The sequence below is a fragment of the Vulpes lagopus genome, chromosome 5 (assembly GCF_018345385.1).
Source record: "Vulpes lagopus strain Blue_001 chromosome 5, ASM1834538v1, whole genome shotgun sequence".
Classification (NCBI taxonomy): domain Eukaryota; kingdom Metazoa; phylum Chordata; class Mammalia; order Carnivora; family Canidae; genus Vulpes; species Vulpes lagopus.
The window spans coordinates 100009028-100028198 of record NC_054828.1 but is presented as its reverse complement, the minus strand read 5'-3'; the positions used below and the strand labels follow the sequence as shown (position 1 = coordinate 100028198).

The window sequence follows — 19171 nt, the reverse complement described above, 5'->3', positions numbered from 1 at the left end:
CTCTTGGGTTTTATTTCCAAAAAAGACAAGGAAGTCAGAAGAGTCACTTTATCACAATTAAGTTCATAGTGGAAATGCCACTTCCTTTACTACTTCTTTTTTTCACAAATAATTCATATCCTATAAAAAGCTACACCTTCTGATTTATTCTTCCTTTTGCCATTTCTAACATCAGTTTGGATTACCGTCAGAATTCAATTATTTGTGCTTTTAGGAGTCACTTTGGGTCCTCCTCTCTAAAGAGTTGCATTCTTTCAGGGCTATTGCTTGGGTTTATTATCTTATTAATACACCATTCACTTCGAGTATACCATGTAGTGCATTAAGTGAGCTTGATCTCCCAAGGAGTCCTATGAAGAACAGTTATAACACTTTGCAATATGTTGCTTTTTAGTTAACAAATTTCACATGTGTTACTCTTACATTTTCATCCTTATAATAATCAGAAATAGGTAGGGTATATATTATTTCCCCATATTATAGATAAAACTGTCTTACACAAAATGATGTACCTAAAATAACTGGTGAATAACAAAACCAGACCACATTTTTCATGTGGTCTAATAGAACTTTTTCCTTTTTCCCCTACTTCTAATGCTTAGCTCTTGAAGACACATAAAACAAATTTTAAATTGACTAAAGCACAGAATGTTGATATAATGCATTATAACTTGTATTATACAATGTAATTGAACAAATAAACTTATTAGTATAATATTACCATGTGACTTTTAGATTTGAAATTCTGTCATTTATTACCCCATCATTGCTTACAGCTAAAAATGCAGTCTTCAGATAGTAATTAATACATGTTGTTATGTGTATGGTGACTTTATAAATTTATTTTTTAGGTTCCTGATCAGTATGGGACAATTAGAGCTGTAGCAGAAGGAAAGACAGATCAGTTTTTAGTAGGCACATCACGAAACTTCATTTTACGGGGAACATTTAATGATGGCTTCCAAATAGAAGTACAGGTAAGATGTGTGATTTTAACCATTAACTGAGTATTTTTGATGATACCCTCTGTTTCTTATAACAAATGGATATATTTCATTTTCAGGGTCATACAGATGAGCTTTGGGGTCTTGCCACACATCCCTTCAAAGATTTGCTCTTGACATGTGCTCAGGACAGACAGGTGTGCATGTGGAACTCAGTGGATCACAGGCTAGAATGGACCAGGCTTGTAGATGTGAGTAAAGCAAAATGTGATTATAATCTCCCCACAGAAACTCCCTAAACTGGCAGTTGGGAGCAGCAAAGGAAAAAGAACAGCATTGGTTAAAACCAAGTGTAAATTTATACAGTTCAGTAAAGGGATGAGGTAGGGAAGAATGTTTAGTCACAAATTGTAACATGATCCCACTCTAAAGAAGCAAATTAGGGCAAAAGCTCAGTTTTTCTGTCAGTTTCAATAGAAAAAATAAAGAAGATTTGACATATTTATGGAGCATTAAATTGTAACAGAAATGTTTGTGCCTCTGGCGGTGTTGCTGCTCACTAACGGATTCTCCTGTCTTCTTTTGGATTTGATCTCTTACTATATTTTCTCCCTACCCAACCCAGACATCCACCTTTTCTACCCAAAGGTGTATATACGTTCTTTGCAGACTAAAGAACTATATACATGTTTGTTGTGATTATCCTTACCCTCCCACTGCCTAGCCACAAGTTGGCCGTCCTTTTCCCTCACCACTTTGCCAACATACCCCTTCCTGCTCTGGAATTCTTTTTCCTCTCATATCCATGTGGTATTTTTCATTGGCTACAATAAAATTGATCAGAATTCCATGTTTATATAAAACCAATTATTTTCAGATGTTTTTGCCACTATTCCCATAGATCTAGGGAGACTTTCTCATGTACTCCCCAACAGCTGTCTGTCTCTCTTCTAGGAACCAGGACACTGTGCAGATTTTCATCCAAGTGGCACAGTGGTGGCCATAGGAACGCACTCAGGCAGGTAGGGTCTTGAAGGGAAATGTGAGCTGAGTAATCTGAAGTGGTGGGATGTTTAATCATTATTCAGGAATGTTCTCGATCTGATCTGGAGAATTAATCTTTTTTAAGTGGCACACGAATATGCTTGTTTTTCTTATCTGTTGTGTATCCTCATTCAGTCATTTAGTAATTATTTCTTGAGCTCCTGCTATTTGTTAGACACTATTGTGGGCATTCAGGCTACATCAGAGTGCAAAACAAAAATCCCCGTCCTTTTGGAGCCACCTTTTAGTGTGTGGTTGGAGACAGGATAAAAAATAAACAGTATAACTAAGTTTAGAAAATGTTAAAAGCCATGGGGGTGGGCCATTGAGCAGGAGGGATTGGGAGGGATTGCAGTTGGAAAAGATAGAGTGGTCAGGATAGGTTCCTTCAGAAGGTGATAAGTCAGCCAACTTGACCCTCCTTTGTAGAATTTTCTGTGGTGTCAGAAAATTTCTATCCTCATTTTCTTTTAGGGAAAGGAGCTGAAACTGAAATAACCTACTTGAGCTTTTATAAATTGTTCTGTAGGTTTGTCATCCTTTTTTGATGTTACACAGATAGATTGTAAAAGTATATTTCCTGAAATTGTTATTAATTACTTGTCTTTACAGACCTTATATAGTACCTTAAGTAAGTTAAATAACTTAATTTCTCTATTAAAGAGGCAGAAGAAAAATATGAAGTACATTTTCAAAAGTTAAACCCTAGAAAATGTGGAATGCTGATTTCTAATGATGTAAAACTATTGTGAACACACTTACATATAAACATTTTAGTTTATGTAACAGATATTTCAAATCAGCCAGTTCATTTAATTCTAAATTTAGTTATTTGGATTTTTTTTATAGCAAGTTTTTCCCTTTGGTTGTTGGATACAAATTAATACCTCTAGAAGGTCAAAACATTCAGATTCCTTCTCCTATACAGCACTACAAAATCTAGAATCATGGGGTGCCTGGGGGCTCAGTCAGTTAAGCATCTGACTCTGATCTCAGGTCAGGTCTTGATCTCAGGGTCGAGAGTTCAAGCCCTGTGTTGGACTCCACACTGGTCATGGAACCTACTTTTAAAAAGAATCATGGAAAAACAGGTCTCTGGTGATAAACTTTGAAACACGGATATGTAATTAGAGATGCTATTTGTTTCTGTTTTGTTTTAAGAGATGCTATTTGATTCTGAAAGAATTGTATTTTAGATTAGGCTGATAAGGAGGGAGAGTGAATGGTGAACACTTGCAAACATAGATGGTTTTACTATCTCAGATTTCTCCAAAATGCATGTTGGTATTAGATTATTACTTCACCTTAGACAAGTGTATGGCAGGTCACTTTGTAGGATTTGAAGGAAACTATTTTCTATTTTACAAAAAAAGTGTTAAGCACATTAAAAACAAACTGAACTGTAGTACTAAACTCATTTCCAGAAAACTACAGAGTTCTGATTTTTGGGCCCAAAACAAATATCACAAATGCTGAAGTGAAGACCTTGTACCAAATTATTTTTATGTATTTAAATTTTCACAAGAGTGCAACAAAATATTCATTTATCTCCAATGCACAGACAGAAAACCAAGACCCATAGAGCTTTTTTCACTTGTGATTGAACTAGGATTTGAACTCAGATTCTGTATGGTTCCAAAGCTGATTGCTTTCCACTACTCCATGAATATTCTTTGACATGTGCTTACGGTGCTGGTGTATTACTTAGAAATATAAGGAAAGTTTCCCTTTGAAGATTAAATCACTGGCTTTGACGTACTTTAGAAACATTTACTGTATATACAAAGGAATTAAACACTGAATGAAGTGCAAGGACTAGAGGGATTTGAATCATTAAAACACATTGTTTCATTTGATGAATGGAGCCGTGTGTGTGTGTGTGTGTGTGTGTGCGCACGTGTGCGTGTGTGTGCGTGTGTGTATACTCTGTAGAGCCTTAATTTTTAAGGAGAAACTGATCTGATATAAATTCACTGAAGTTACTCTCTAAGATTTATGTAGCTGCAAAGTCATGAATAAGCTGAAAATGAAAAGTCACTCACTTAATTTACATGACTTAAACTAAAGCCAGTTTCCTCTTGGAGTTGTGAGTGACTGGCTCACAGGTTAAACATCTGCCTTAGGCTCAAGTCCTGTTCCCAGCCAGTGTCCTAGCATCCAGCCCCACATCAGGCTCCCTGCTTAGCAAGGAACCTGCTTCTCCCTCTCCCTGTTTATGCATACACTTTCTCTCTGAAATAACAAAAACTTTTACAAGGTGTTTCCTTTTTTTTTTTTTTTTTAATTAGAGTGATGTGATAACTAAATAAAAGTGGACATTATTTAGAACCTAGGGGAGATATAGTTATCCACGTTCTGTCCATGGAGATATAGTTAACCATTATTCCTGTCTTTGGTTTCACATCTGGTAGATTCTGTTGATTCTTGGAGAACTTCCATTTATTTTTATTTTTTATATAGGTCTCTGAATACCTGGTTGTTGTATCTAAAACTGAAAATTCCTCAGTGTAGCCATTAAGATTATTATCACTAATCCCTCAGCCTAAAAAAAAGTCTCACTTTGGACAAGAAATTTTTTTTAATATAATACAGCACATGAATGTCCAAATTGTGCAGTATCCAAAAAAGGTGACTAGCGAAATGTTTAAAGATCTTTTCATTTCCAAATCTAGAAATTTACTTCTTGGAATTAAAAGTAAGCACACACACACACACACACACACACAAAGTAGTAGTAAGCACAAGTGTGGGTTAATTATCACAGTAATAAATAAAACTGTCACTTAAAATAATGTATTCTGGGGATCCCTGGGTGGCTTAGCGGTTTGGCGCCTGCCTTCCACCCAGGTAGTAATCCTGGAGTCCTGGGATCGAATCCCACATTGGGCTCCCTGCATGGAGCCTGCTTCTCCCTCTGTGTGTCTGTCTCTCTTTCTCTCTCTTTCTCTCTCTCTCTCCCTCTCTCTCCCTCTCTCTCCCCCCCCTGCCCCCTGTCTCTCATGAATAAATAAATAAAATCTTTTTAAAAATAAAATAAAATAATGTATTCCTGTTAAACATTTCTAAGGGGAAAAAATGTGTAGTCCTAAATGGACATAGTTCTTACTTGACATGCTGATCCTCACATAATAAAGGATTTTTTTTTTAAGATTTTTTTTATTTATTCATGAGAGACCCACAGAGAGAGGCAGAGAGACACAGGCAGAGGGAGAAGCAGGGGGCCCGATGTGGAACCTGATCCCAGGACCAGGACCAAACCCTGAGCCAAAGACAGACGCCCAACCGCCTAGCCATCTGCCTAGCCATCCAGGCGTCCCAAAGGATTCTTTATTAAAATAGCTTTATTAAGATATATATCATAAAAGTTATCCATTTAAAGTATACAATTCAGTAGTTTTTAGTAAGATCACAAGCTATTTTGAGAACATTTTCATTATCCCAGAAAGAAACCCTGTACTCACTGGCAGTCAATCTTCTTTTCCTCACCCACTTCCCCGAGCCCTAGGCAACTAGTCTTCCTGTTTCTATAGGTTTGTCTATTCTGGAGATTTTATATAAGTAGAATCCTACAATATGTGGTCTTTTGTAACTAGTTTCTTTCACCTAACATTCATATACAAATTTTTGTATGGACATGTTTTCAGCTCTCCTGAGCATATACCAAGGAAGACTTGCTGGGTCATGTGATAACCAAATTATTTTCCACAATAGCTACATCATTTTACACTTCCACCACAAAGTATAAGGGACCAAATTTCCCCACATGTTCACCAACACTTGTCTATATTTTGAGTATAGCCATCTTAGTGGATGTGAAATGCTTTTTCTTTGTGGCTTTGACTTGAATTCCCCTGTTGGCTAATGATATTGAGTTACCTTTTTTATGCGCTTATTGGCCACTTGGATAGCCTTTTTAGGAAATGTCTATTCAAATCCTATGCCTGTCTTTTAATTGCTTTGTCTTTTTATTAAGTTGCAAGGATTCTTCATATATTATCTGGATGTGTAGTAACTTACACAAAAGATTTGCAGATATTTTTTCCTATTCCAAAGGTTGTCTTTTCACTTTCTTGACAGTAACATTTGTGACAAGAAATTTCAAAGTTTTATATAGTCCAGTTTATCTACTCTTCCTCTTGTCTCTTGATCATAAGAATTTACTCTTGTGTTTTCTCCTGAGAATTTTATAGTTTTAACTCTTACCTTTGGGTCTCTTGATTCATTTTGAGTTAATCTTTATATATGGTATGAGGTAGATACTCAACTTCATTCTTTTGCATGTGGATATACAGTTGTTACAACACCATCTCCCCCACTGAATGATATTGATACCCTTGCTGAAAATCAGTTGACCAAAAATGTATTGGTTTCTGTCTGGACTCTGCAATACTATTCCATTGATTTATATATGTCCATCCTTGTGGCAGTATCACAACCTTGATTATTGTAACTTTGTGGTAAGTTTTGAAATTGGGAAGTGTGAATCCTCTAACCTCCAACTTTCTTCTTTTTTGAGGTTGTTTTGGCTATTCATGATCCTTTGAATTTCCACATGAATTTTAAAATCAATTTTGTCAATTTCTATAAAGAGGCCAGTTGGCATTTTGAATAGGGATTTTTTTTAGTAGATCAATTTGGAGAATGTAAGTATGTTAACAGTATTAAAGTCTTTCAGTTTGTGAACAGATGTTTTTCCATTTATTCAGATCTTCCAATTCTTTCAAATTTTAAGTTTTTATTTAAATTCCAATTGGTTAACATACAGTGTAATATTAGTTTTAGGTATACAATTTAGTGATTCAGCACTTCCATACACCCTGCTCATCACGAGTGCACTCCTTAATTCCAACCACCTATTTAGCTCATCCCCCCACTCACCTCCCCTCTGGAAACCATCGATTTGTTCTCTATAGTTTCTTGGTGTACCCCTCTCTTTTTTTCCCCCTTTGCTCATTTGTTTTGTGTTTTATTTTTTAAAAAAATATTGTATTTATTTATTTGAGAGAGCACAAGGAGAGGAAGAGGGAGAAGCAGACTCTCTGCTGAGCAGAAGCCCAATGTGGGGCTCAATCCTAGAACCCCAGAATCATGATCTGAGCCAAAGGCATATGTTTAACCAACTGAGTCAAAACGGGTGCCCATTTTGTGTTTTTTTTTTTTTAAAGATTATTTATGTATTTGAGAGAGAGAGAAAGAGGGCGTGTGCACATGTATGAACCAGGGAAGGGGCAGAGGGAGAAGGAGAATCCCAAGCAGCCTCCCCACTGAGCACAGAGTCCCACGTGGGGCTGATGTTATGACCCCAAGATGATCATGACCTGAGCAAAGATTCAGAGTCAGATGCTTAACCAACTGAGCCATCAAGGTGCCCCTGTTTTGTTTTTTAAATTCCACATGAGTGAAATCATAAGGTATTTATCTTTCTTTGATTGACATATTTTACCTTAGCATAACAATCTCTAGCTCCACTTGTGTTGTTGCAAAATGACAAGATTTCATTCTTTTTATGGCTAAGCAATATTCCATTGTGTATATCAACCACATCTTTATCCATTTATCAGTCAATGGACACTTGGGCTGTTCTGTAATTTGGCTATTGTAGATAATGTTGCTGTGAACATTAGAGTGTGTGTATCCCTTTGAGTTAATATTTTTGTATTCTTTGGGTAAATACCTGGTAGTGCAATTGCTGGATCATAGGGTAGTGCTGTTATTAAATCTTTGAAGAATCTCTATACTATAGTTTTCTAAAGTAGCTGTACCAGTTTGCATTCCCACCAACAGCATAAGAAAGTTTTTCTTTCCCCACATCCTTACCAACACCTGTTCTTCTGTTGTTGACTTTAGCCATTCTGTTCTGACAGGTGTAAGATGATATCTCATTGTAGTTTGTTTTTTTCTTTTTTCTCGTTGTAGTTTTGATTTGTATTTCCCAAATGATTAGTGGTGTTGAGCATCTTTTCATGTATCTGTTGACCATATATATATATATATCATCTTTGGAAAGATTTCTGCCCATATTTAACTGGATTATTCATTTTGGGGGGGAGTTAAGTTTTGTCAGTTATCTATAGATTTTGGATACTAACCCTTAATCATATATGTCATTTGCAAATATCTTCTCACATTCCATAGGTTGCCTTTTAGTTTTGTTGGTTATTTCCTTGGCTTTGCAGAAGCTTTTTATTTTGATGAAGTCCCAATAGTTTATTTTTGCCTTTGTTTCCCTTGCCTCAGGAGACACATCTAGAAAGAAATTGTTACAGCTAATGTCAAAAAGGTTACTGCCTGTGTTCTCCTCTAGGATTTTTCTGGTTTCAGGTCTCATATTTAGCTCTTTAATCCATTTTTAAATAATTTTTGCGTTTGATGTAAGAAAGTGGCTCCGTTTCATTATGTTGCATGCGGCTGTCCAGTTTTCCCAACATCATTTGTTGAAGAGACTCTTTCCCATTGGATAGCCTTTCCTGCTTTGTTAAGGATTAATCGGCCAGAGTGTTGTAGGTTTATTTCTGGGTTTTCTGTTCTAGTCCATTGATCTATATGTGTTTTTTGCCAGTACCATACCGTTTTGAAGACAACAGCTTTGTAATACAACTTGAAGTCCAGAATTGTGATGCCTCCAGCTTTGCTTTTCTTTTTCAAGATGTTTTTAGTTTTTAGGGTACCGATTTGCACATTTGTTAACTTTGTACCTAAGTATTTTATTCTCGTGATGCCATTTTAAATGAGAAAACAATTTCATTTTCAGAATATTTATTGTTGGTGTATGTAAATACAACTACTTCTCATCTTTTGATCTCGTATCCTGCAACTTTGCTAAACTCATTTCTTCTAATAGTTTTTTTAGTGGACTCCTTAGGATTTTCTATAGGCAAGACCATGTAATTAATCTACAAATTGTTTTTCTTTCCAATCTGAATCCTTTTTTTTGTTGCTGTTTTTGTCTAATTGTCCTAAGTAGGAGAATCTCCAGTACAATATTGAATAGAAGCGGCAAGGGTGGTCATCCTTCTCTTGTTCTCTTAGAAGGAAAGCCTTTCACCACTAAGTATAATGTTTGTTGTGGCTTTTTCATAGATGCCACCTGTCATGTTGAAGAATTTTCCTTCTGTTCTTAGTTTGTTGAATAGAAGGGTTTTGGATTTTGTCAAATACCATGTTTTTGTCATTTATTAGTACAGAGTACTATATTATTTTTAAGATGTTAACCGTGTGTTCTTGAGGTAAATCCCACTTGGTCATGGTATTTAATTCTTTTTATTTGTTGCGGGCTTCAGTTCATATTTTTTTATTAAGATTTTTTTTTTAAATCTTTTAAATTCTCTCTTTTTTTTTAATTTTTTTATTTATTTATGATAGTCACAGAGAGAGAGAGAAGCAGAGACATAGGCAGAGGGAGAAGCAGGCTCCATGCACCGGGAGCCCGATGTGGGATTCGATCCCGGGTCTCCAGGATCGCGCCCTGGGCCAAAGGCAGGTGCCAAACCGCTGCGCCACCCAGGGATCCCAAGATTTTTACCTCTATATTCATAAAGGATATTGGTCTGTAGTCTTCTTGTGATGCCTTTGTCTGGTTTTGGTATTAGGATAATAAGCTTATAAAGGAATAAACATCAGTACATATTATAATTATTAATCATTAGTTACCAAAATCTTAGATCTGTCAAACCAAAACCATTTAATTAATAAATTACAATGAGGCACCCCACACATGATTTTTGAAGATAACATTCTCTCTTTTTTTTTAATTATTATTGAAGCACAATTAACATATGGTGTTATATCAGTTTTAGGTGTACAGTATGATTCAACAATTATGTACATTACTCACCGCTCATCAAGATAAGTGTACACTTGATCTTCTTTATCAATTTCATCCCACCTCTCTGGAAAACACCAGTTCTCTGTATTTAAGAGCCTATTTATTTGTCTCTTTTTCTTTTTGTTTCTTAAATTCCATATAAGTGAACTCATGGTATTTGTCTTTTTCTGATTGACTTACTTTACTTAGCATTATATCCTCTATGTCCATCCATGTTGTTGCAAATAGTAAGATCTCCTTTTTTTGTGGCAGATTAGTATTCCATTGTATATTTACTGCATCGTCTCATTTTTTTGAAATTAGGGCTTCTTGTTGGAATTTAAAGTTTTTCATAAAGCTAACTTGGCCCATGGGTACTCCTGAGCTCATTTCCCATTGTACACCATGTCTTTTGTGTATAAACCTGAACTATTATTAATTTGAAAGCTTATAATCTCTGAGTTATTAAAAATACATTCTGTTTCATTTTTCCAAGATACCAATTGATCATCCTTCCCCTTCCTATTTTTTGAAACTGATTTCTCAAAAGACACTTAACCTATATACCAGACCTCAGAGGAACCACAGATAAATTTACCATCCCGTCAGGATGTCAGGTCTATATCAACTCAGACAGAATTCTCCAAGCAGGGCAGCCCCAGTGGCTCAGTGGTTTAGTGCCACCTTCAGTCCAGAGTGTGATCCCGAAGATCCGGGATCGAGTCCCACGTCGGGCTCCCTGCATGGAGCCTGCTTCTCCCTCTGCCTGTGTCTCTGCTTCTCTGTGTGTGTGTGTCTCTATAAATAAATAAAAATAAAATCTTAAAAAAAAAAAAAAAAGAATTCTCCAAGCAGTTTACACAGTTTACAGAACTTTGGTCTTGGTTGGACCCAGTTCTATTTCCAAATCAACAGTTTTTGCTATAGTCATTTTATAGGCTGATAAATGGAGATAAGACACCCAAATTAGAGAAATTAATAGACCTGAAGTGTGATGACAAGAAGAATAAAAAGCAAGGAATAAAGTTGGAAATTGTTTCAAAGAAAGAAATACATAAAATTGAGTTAGTATTTAGGACATACTATATATAACATATATGGATGAAAAGAGGAGTGGGCAGACCAAGAGAAACGATTTCATGAAGATCCCAAAGTTTCTGGTCTATAGTGATATTGACAGCTTTGACAGGGCAGCAGGCTGGGAAGGGAGCTTGGTGAGTGGGTTGGTAAAGAATTTAATTGTTGATATGAAATCACAAAATCCTAGACCCGGAGAGATTTAAGTGATCTGGCTCAGCTCCTCAATTTTGATGGTGACCGTCACTTTGGCAAGCCAGCAATGTAGCTAAAGTACTGTTGACTGTAAAGTTCTGAGTATAAGAAATGCTCCTGCTGTTCAAAAGGGGTGATAATCAAAAACATATTAGCATTAGCTGAGACTTTTCTTTGACATAATTAAAAGAGAAAGCTTCTAATTAGAAAAAAAAGTAGCTTTTTCCATCTATAATTTGGTGTTAACTTGGCCCACGGATATTCTGAGCTCATTTTCTATTGTGCATAATGTCTTTGAACTCCATCAGCATGAATTTCCTTGAGTTCTGCCTTGTTGTAAGTCCAGTTGCTTATTGAGTTCCAGCAACTTGTAAAGCACTGAACTAGATGCCGTGGGTAGCACAAAGAAATATGAGACCTGGTCCAAACCCCAAGTAGATTATAGCCTAATTAGATAATACATGAAGAGATAAAGAACATAACCTATTAATAATATAATATTGCTTGGATAAACAGGCATTGATGCTTAAAGATCAGCAGAGAAATTACAGTGAGCCTTAGTGGTCAGAGAATACTTCACAGAGGAGGGATTGGTCCTGCCTTGAAGTTCTTGGATCTTGAAGAAGCAGTGAAGAATGAGGAGCTCATGTTAAGCAGGAAGAATGGATTGAGCAAATGTGGGAAACTATGAGCTAACTGGATTAGCACATTCCTAAATTCTTCTTGATACCTAAACAGTGGAATCCAAACTTGCTAGCTTGGCCTTTAAAGCTCATTGAATGGTAAAGCTTTCCTTCACCACTCCAACCAGAGTGGTCAAGTTATCCTTTATATACATGCCAACCCTTTTTGTAGTTTCTTATCTACTGCTCTCTGCCTGTTTATTTCTTACCACATTTGACATAATGAAATCCTAGATCACCCATCTCCTCTGTGAGTACTCCTCGCTCTGAGACTTTATAATCCTTATAACTTGTATAATTCATATTACACTGAACTGTTAACCACTGTGAATTCATTCTGTCTCCCCAGTTAGATTATAAACTCCTATTCTGGGATCCCTGGGTGGCACAGCGGTTTGGCGCCTGCCTTTGGCCCAGGGCACGATCCTGGAGACCCGGGATCGAATCCCACGTCGGGCTCCCAGTGCATGGAGCCTGCTTCTGTCTCTGCCTCTCTCTCTCTCTGTGTGTGACTATCATAAATAAATAAAAATTTAAAAAAAATAAAAAATAATAAAATAAATAAAATAAACTCCTATTCTGCCTCCTTTGCTATCCCTTTTTCTCTGGATCCTTAAATATTAATGTATCTCAAAGACATAGAAAACACTTTCTGTGGAATCATACCCTTCCCTTATGTGTTATTAGTGAAAAGCACAAGGGCCAGAAGCTCTATCAACTAACTAGTTGGTTGATGACTGGTCAGATGTTTTGAAATGAGAACACTTCATTGTTTTTATTTGTAAAATAAAAGGGTTGAATTAGACTCTCTTCCTCCTGTTTTGACTTTACATTTTTCTAATAAAAATCATTCCTATTCTTATAAGTAAAAGATGGGGGGACAGCACAGGGAAGGTGAGAGGGTTACAAATCTACCACCAAGAGGACACACTATATATTTTGATGAATATTTTTTTTAACTCATAAATATGTTCATTTAGGGACTTTAGAACACTCTCCAATTTTAAAATCTTGATTATTTTCTTGCCACTAAAGAAATCAATATTGTGTCTTTTTAGAAAGTCAAGAAAAGGGGTGCCTGGTTGGCTCAGTTGGTTAAGCATCTGCCTTCAGTTCAGCTCATGGTCCCAGGGTCCTGGCACTAAGTCCCAAGTCGGGTTCCCTGCTCAGTGGGGAAACTGCTTTTCCCTCCACCCTTCCCCCTTGCTTGTGATCTCTCTCATGCTCTCTCTCAAATAAATAAAATCTTATAAAAAAGAAGTCAAGATAAATGATAGTGCTATGCTTAGATACTTGACCCACAAGTCAGAGCAATTTAAATATATCAGCAAAGATTTCCCATTTGTGATACTGAGCAATTATATTTAGAAGGATGCATCAGGTCCTTTAGGTCATATAAAGCCTGATAATAATTCCAAATTATCTTAAAGCAGAAGCTTGTGTTCTAGTTTATATACTCTGTACTGGAATAAGAAGGGGATCCCTGGGTGGCTCAGCGGTTTAGCGCCTGCCTTTGGCCCAGGGCGTGATTCTGGAGTCCCGGGATCAAGTCCCACATCAGGCTTCCTGCATGAAGCCTGCTTCTCCCTCTGCCTGTGTCTTTGCCTCTCTTTCTCTCTGTCTTTCATGAATAAATAAATAAAATATTAAGTAAATAAATACATGAATAAATAATGGTAATTATTCAGATGCCAAAGAAAGTATAATAAAGTTTCCATAAACTCATTAAAAACCTGAAATCTTTTAAACAAAACAAAACAAAAAAAACCCCTTGAAACCTGATACCTGCAGAGTGTCATTGTCTCTCATTGTTCTTTAGGTCTGGTCTGTCTGATGAGTCTGAGTTGGAATATTTTGTGCCCTTACTCTGAAAAGGCAATTCACTTGGCATCAGCTTTGGCATTTCTTGGCTCAGAGGAGTTTCACAATGGTAGCCATAAAAATTGATTAATCTACATTCTCAAAAGAAACCTATAATCTGTGGGTACTGTACAGCTATAGTAAAGTAACACACCTGTTGGAATGGAAGTGACCACTAAACATAGAGCATAGAGCTTCAGGGTGCCACTTTCTGACTATTGGCTTTAATTCAGGTATTCACAAATAGAAGCTATTTCTTTTACCAACGTAGAAGACAGAATTTATGAATTAGGCTAGCTAGCTACCTAGACATTTCAACCCTTAGCTCACAAGTGACTAAAATTCACGCATGAGCATTTTTCATTAGAGAGGGATTTCACTGATGGGTAAGAGCTGGTGTCTTTCATTCTTTCACCTTCTGCCTTGCATGCACTAAGGCATGTTGAGCAACATCACTAAACATTTTTTTAAGTTCTTTCTTGTCATTTTCTCCCACCTAAATAGTATTTCTTTTAGGCTGAAATGGAAATGATCTCTTTCCAGGTATTAGTTTTGAAGCTTCAAAATTACAAGGAACTGTCCTTATGATTTCTATATTGGCTTCTTTTAGTGGTGGATTTTTCCCCCATCTTAAAAACAAGACTTGCTAGTCTTGTTCCACTCTCTCCACACCAAATATTTCTTCCTACACACTACAGTATTAAATAATTATTCCTAAAACTTGGCTTTTGTCATTTTCAAGACTTACTTTATATTTGTTTATTCAAGACTTACTTTATATTTGTTTATTCATTCTCCAAATATTTATTTAGTGACTGATTTGAGCCAGGCAATGCACAACTCTAAAGCCCTCCAAGCAGCTGTGTATGTGATTTATACCCCGCATTCCTCTCACTTACCCAGTCTCTAATTGCCAACATTTGCTTTATACCTCTTTTTTTTTTTTTTTAAGATTTTATTTATTTATTCATGAGAGACACAGAGAAAGGGAGAGAGAGGCAGAGACACAGGCAGAGGGAGAAGCAGGCTCCATGCAGGGAGCCCAACGTGGGACTTGATCCTGGGTCTCCAAGATAATGCCCTGGGCCGAAGGCAGGTGCTAAACCACTGAGCCACTCGGGCTGCCCTATACCTCATATTTTGCTGTGCTTTTCTGAAGCACCATCTCCCTGCCTTCAAGTGCCCTTTTTAAAAAATTTATTTATTTTAGAGAGAGCGAGTGAGCACAGTTGGAGGGTACAGAGGGAGAAGAGAGTTAAGCAGACTCCACATGGAGCAGGGAGCCCAGTATGTGGAGCTCCGTCTCACCACCCTGAGAGATCAGGACCTGAGCTGAAACCAAGAGTCTTGAGGCTTAACCAACTGATCCACCTGGGCATCCCTTCAAGTGCTCTTATTAAAAGATTTGAAAAGTTGTTTATTATATAGTTGAGTTTAACCATTATTTTACCTCTCAAAAGCTTTTACATTTTGACTTTACCTGTTAATGTGAACAAAAAACTATCTTTGAAAGAATTCAGAGCTGTGTGCACATGCGGAGTTATTTGGAGAGGCAGAGCGCCCCCTGCTGCTTCCTTTGAAATCACTCCAAAAGAAGGGCCCTCTGCCTTCCCCTCCCACCTTCATACTGTCTGTGCTCCTTCCCATTTCCATAGCTGTGCAGCTGTCACTCCTCCTGCGGCTGAACCACCTCTACCTCTTTCCCTCTGTGTTCAGCTCGACCTGTTCTCTACCCTTCCAGAAAGTTATTCTGTGTCTTCTATCATTCATTTCCCTTCTCTGAGTTCCTCTTGGTCTTTGTTTCAGTTAGCTCATTTCTTTTTTCCCATCTCTAGTTTAATCTTCAAGAACACTGATCCTATCATCTTAACTTTCTGTTTAAATGGTACTTAGCAAAGAGATACAGTTGGCGTTGAGTACCTAAAACAGAAATGAGAACATGCCTAGGCACATATACTTAAATTGTATTTACCAGCATTTTGCAAAATGAACTTATTCTTCAATGGAAGATGGAAACATGTCATATTTAAGGGCATTATTAAAATTTGTTAAAAGGAAGAAAAAGCAATTCTTTTTTTAAGTGCTAATATCTGAAGAAAACTTTGATTTTTACTTCTTCTTAACAGGTGGTTTGTTCTGGATGCGGAAACCAGAGATCTAGTTTCTATCCACACAGATGGGAATGAACAGCTCTCTGTGATGCGCTACTCAGTAGGTAAGAGGATTTACCCCCATTCTGGCTTTTACAGCATTTCTGTCATTGCATATTTTCACTTCCACTAAAGCTAACTACTTTTTTCTCTACTCTCTGAACCTGTTAACTATTGAATATGTTTCCACCAACATCAGATTAAATTCTGCAGGAAACTGCAAAAGATCTTCTAAAGTTAAACAACATTCTAAATTATCGAGCAAATTTAGAATGAATTGTTACAATTGCACTTGCAGTTGAAAGCAGAATATAGTACAGTCAAATTCCATTTGGGGGGAATTACACATACTTGGAATTTTGGATAGGTATTAGGCTGAATGTTACTTCTATTTAACAATCTTTTTTTATATGTAAGAAAACATAAATTATAGTAATATTCAAAATACATTATAGGCTGTTCAAATTCTTTAAAATCTAGTTGCATTGTTACTGGCTACATAGTAATGATTTTGTTAATGAGATAAAATAGCCACTTACAAGAATTTGATAAATTCATTTAGCCCTGTTTGAATAATTCTTTATGCTTTATTCAGAATGTTAATTATGTTTCCATAATATTCTGATTTCCCCTTTCCCATAATCAACATGGTTTTGATTCATATCCTCCTTATGAGTTAGTGTAACATTTGCCTCTATTTGAAAATATATTACAGTAATAGTTGGATTGGTGTGGGATCCAAAGGATCTTTTTGATTGCTTCCAAGTTGTTTCAAAGGAAGCACAGAATACTATTCTTTGAGTTGAACATGGAAGGAAAAGTATTTGCTTTACGCTATAAGCCCGGCAAGTTATCTTAAAGCAGGAAAAGTTTTCTGTTTGGTTTGGCTTTTTTAGTGCTGTACTAGCAAATTACTACAGACATAGCAATTAAAATCCAAAGATCAGTTGGACTTTATTGACCATCTGTTATATGGTAAGAACAATAGAAGAGACCATAAAAGAAGAGAACATAGTCCCTTCCCAAGTTGGAGAGGTCATATGTGCTCAGCCAAAATGAGCAGTTGTACACTTAGCCTTACCATAAGAGCAGGTTAACTTCCCTGGAGCCAGTTTGTAGCTAACTAAAAGAAGATGAGCCTCAAGTCCAAGGCCTAGGAGTATCTCCAAAAAATTACTGTACTAGATGGCCATGTTTTTCAAGTGTGCTTAGTGATAGAAGGATTCATTCATCCAATACCAAATAATAGTTAAATTGTTGAGATTTTCAAAAGTTATAAAATACTCAGTACAGGTCCAATAAAATAGCAGCAAATCTGTCAACACATTTCTCTAGTTAACACTTTTTCCTGTCTCATTCTAGATGGTACCCTCCTGGCTGTAGGATCTCATGACAACTTTATTTACCTCTATGTAGTCTCAGAAAATGGAAGAAAATATAGCAGACATGGAAAGTGCACTGTAAGTAGTTGAAGTAAAATTACACTATAAAAGTGTTGGAAAATTTTACTTGAGATAAAATGTTAAATGTTTACATTGACGTGTCCATTATTTTCTATCCTTAACTGCTTTAATCTCTTTGAAAACAGATTACTTAATAGCAGAATATTGCAATTCTCTTTGTGCTTTAGAAATGTTTCTTCTTCTTATGGGAATTTAATACCTGTCGCTTTCTGACTAGATATAAGGCAGTTTCTAAAGCTATTTCCATAGGAAACCCTTAGAATAACACTTTTTGAAAATGGAGTGAGTCAGAAATAAAAGGGTATCTCACTTTTAAACCAGTGTCCCACATTCCTGTCCACCCCCAACATCCTGTAATTTCCTTTATCACCTGCTACCACTAAAAGTAAAGTAATTTATATGGAGATCTGTTTATTGACTCTGAGACCAAGAAGGAGCTCCTGGGGACCTATATCAAACAGGGGACCGAAATCGTCCCTGTTGGTGAGGCGCTGCTAGAAAACCCAAAGATGGAGTTGCATATCCCCCAGAAACGCAGGACTTCCATGTCTGAGGGGATCAAGCAGCTCTTGAAAGATATGTTAGCTGCTAACCCACAGGACGGGCCTGATGCCTTTGAACTTGAAACCAGAATGGACCAGGTCACATGTGCTGCTTAAAATTCAGGGCAAAGCATCTTGAGTGTTTTTAAACTAGGTGAGTGTACTCTTTTTGTTCTGCATGCCCACTTCCTGGACTGGATTCTTCATCTCGGGGCCCCATGGTGGGCCCTGTGGAGCTGGGGGGAGATGCAGGGTTGAAGACCACGAAGTGCTTGTTATGAGAGACCCACACAAGTCTTGAGATCTGTGGGGTGGAATAAGAGCTGGAAAGTCTAGAGAAGTTTTCTGAGTGGACATGGCATTTGAGCGGAGTCTCAAGTGTTGTAGAAATACTTCTTCTCATCAATTAATAAATGTTTACTGGAGAAAATGTGCAAAAAAAAAAAAACTCTTTTTTACTTTTTGTTACCACTAAAAGTAAAGTAATTTATATGGAGATCTGTCTGCATTAAGAGAGTTATTAGCAGAGATATACTTCCTTCAATTCCTCCACATTATCATTGTAAGGTAAAGGCTCGATTCAGTTCTGTAGACATTCTAAGTACTTATCCTATGGCAGGGATTCTTTAACTCAAGAAACATTCTAGATACCAGGAATATATGTAAGATTTATCCCTTGTCCTTAAAAAATATATATTTGAGCTGACGGCAGGACAAAAAAGGCAGGCTCTATGTATACAGCATCATGGTTGAAAGCACACACTTGGGATCAGACTACTTGGATTTAAATCCTTATTTCACCACTTACAACCTAGTGTGACCTTGGGCAAGTTACTTAAACTTTCTATTTCAATTTTTTCCTCTGTAAAATGAGGATAATAGCAGTTTCTGCTTTACTGGATTAAAGTAAATTAATGTATATAAAATACTTCTAATCATGCCTGGGAAATAATAGGTCCTCAAAATGTGTTAACTATTATTTTTATAGAAAAAGGTATCTCGGTGTGTATGTTAGGAAGTGATTAGGAAATTACTTGACAAATTAATGATTAGTGGTAGCACAGATCACAAAATGGTTTTAGGGGGATAAATAAAAGAATTAGTTTCTAGAAGCGTATACATAAGCAAAACCCAGGCCATTTGCTATTCAAACAAGAAACATACTTACTTTGTGCACTTGCATGTGTGCACGTACTTGGCGTATTTTGTACCATAGGCTAAAACCATCCTATAAACTGGTCTACAAATAACATCAAAGTTTTAGAATTTATCCAAAATAATTTTGCTTTGACAATAATTTTGAATCATTATCCATTAATTTATTGAAATATCTCTTCTAATCGACTTATTATCATAATTCTTGTGATATGGTATAGTACAATAATGCCTCATTATACCACGTGAGCAAA

At 36.6% G+C, this 19171-nt stretch overlaps 1 protein-coding gene across 1 annotated transcript in view; it reads left to right on the top strand.

The window, feature by feature from the left end:
- Positions 1-19171, top strand: part of EML4 (EMAP like 4) — a 156936-nt gene that overhangs the window by 122283 nt on the left and 15482 nt on the right. Inside the window, exons 15-19 of the mRNA XM_041757000.1 lie at positions 852-977; positions 1064-1195; positions 1899-1966; positions 15734-15822; positions 17120-17217. Coding sequence (XP_041612934.1) covers positions 852-977; positions 1064-1195; positions 1899-1966; positions 15734-15822; positions 17120-17217 — 513 coding nt within the window. The remainder of the gene's footprint in view (positions 1-851; positions 978-1063; positions 1196-1898; positions 1967-15733; positions 15823-17119; positions 17218-19171) is intronic.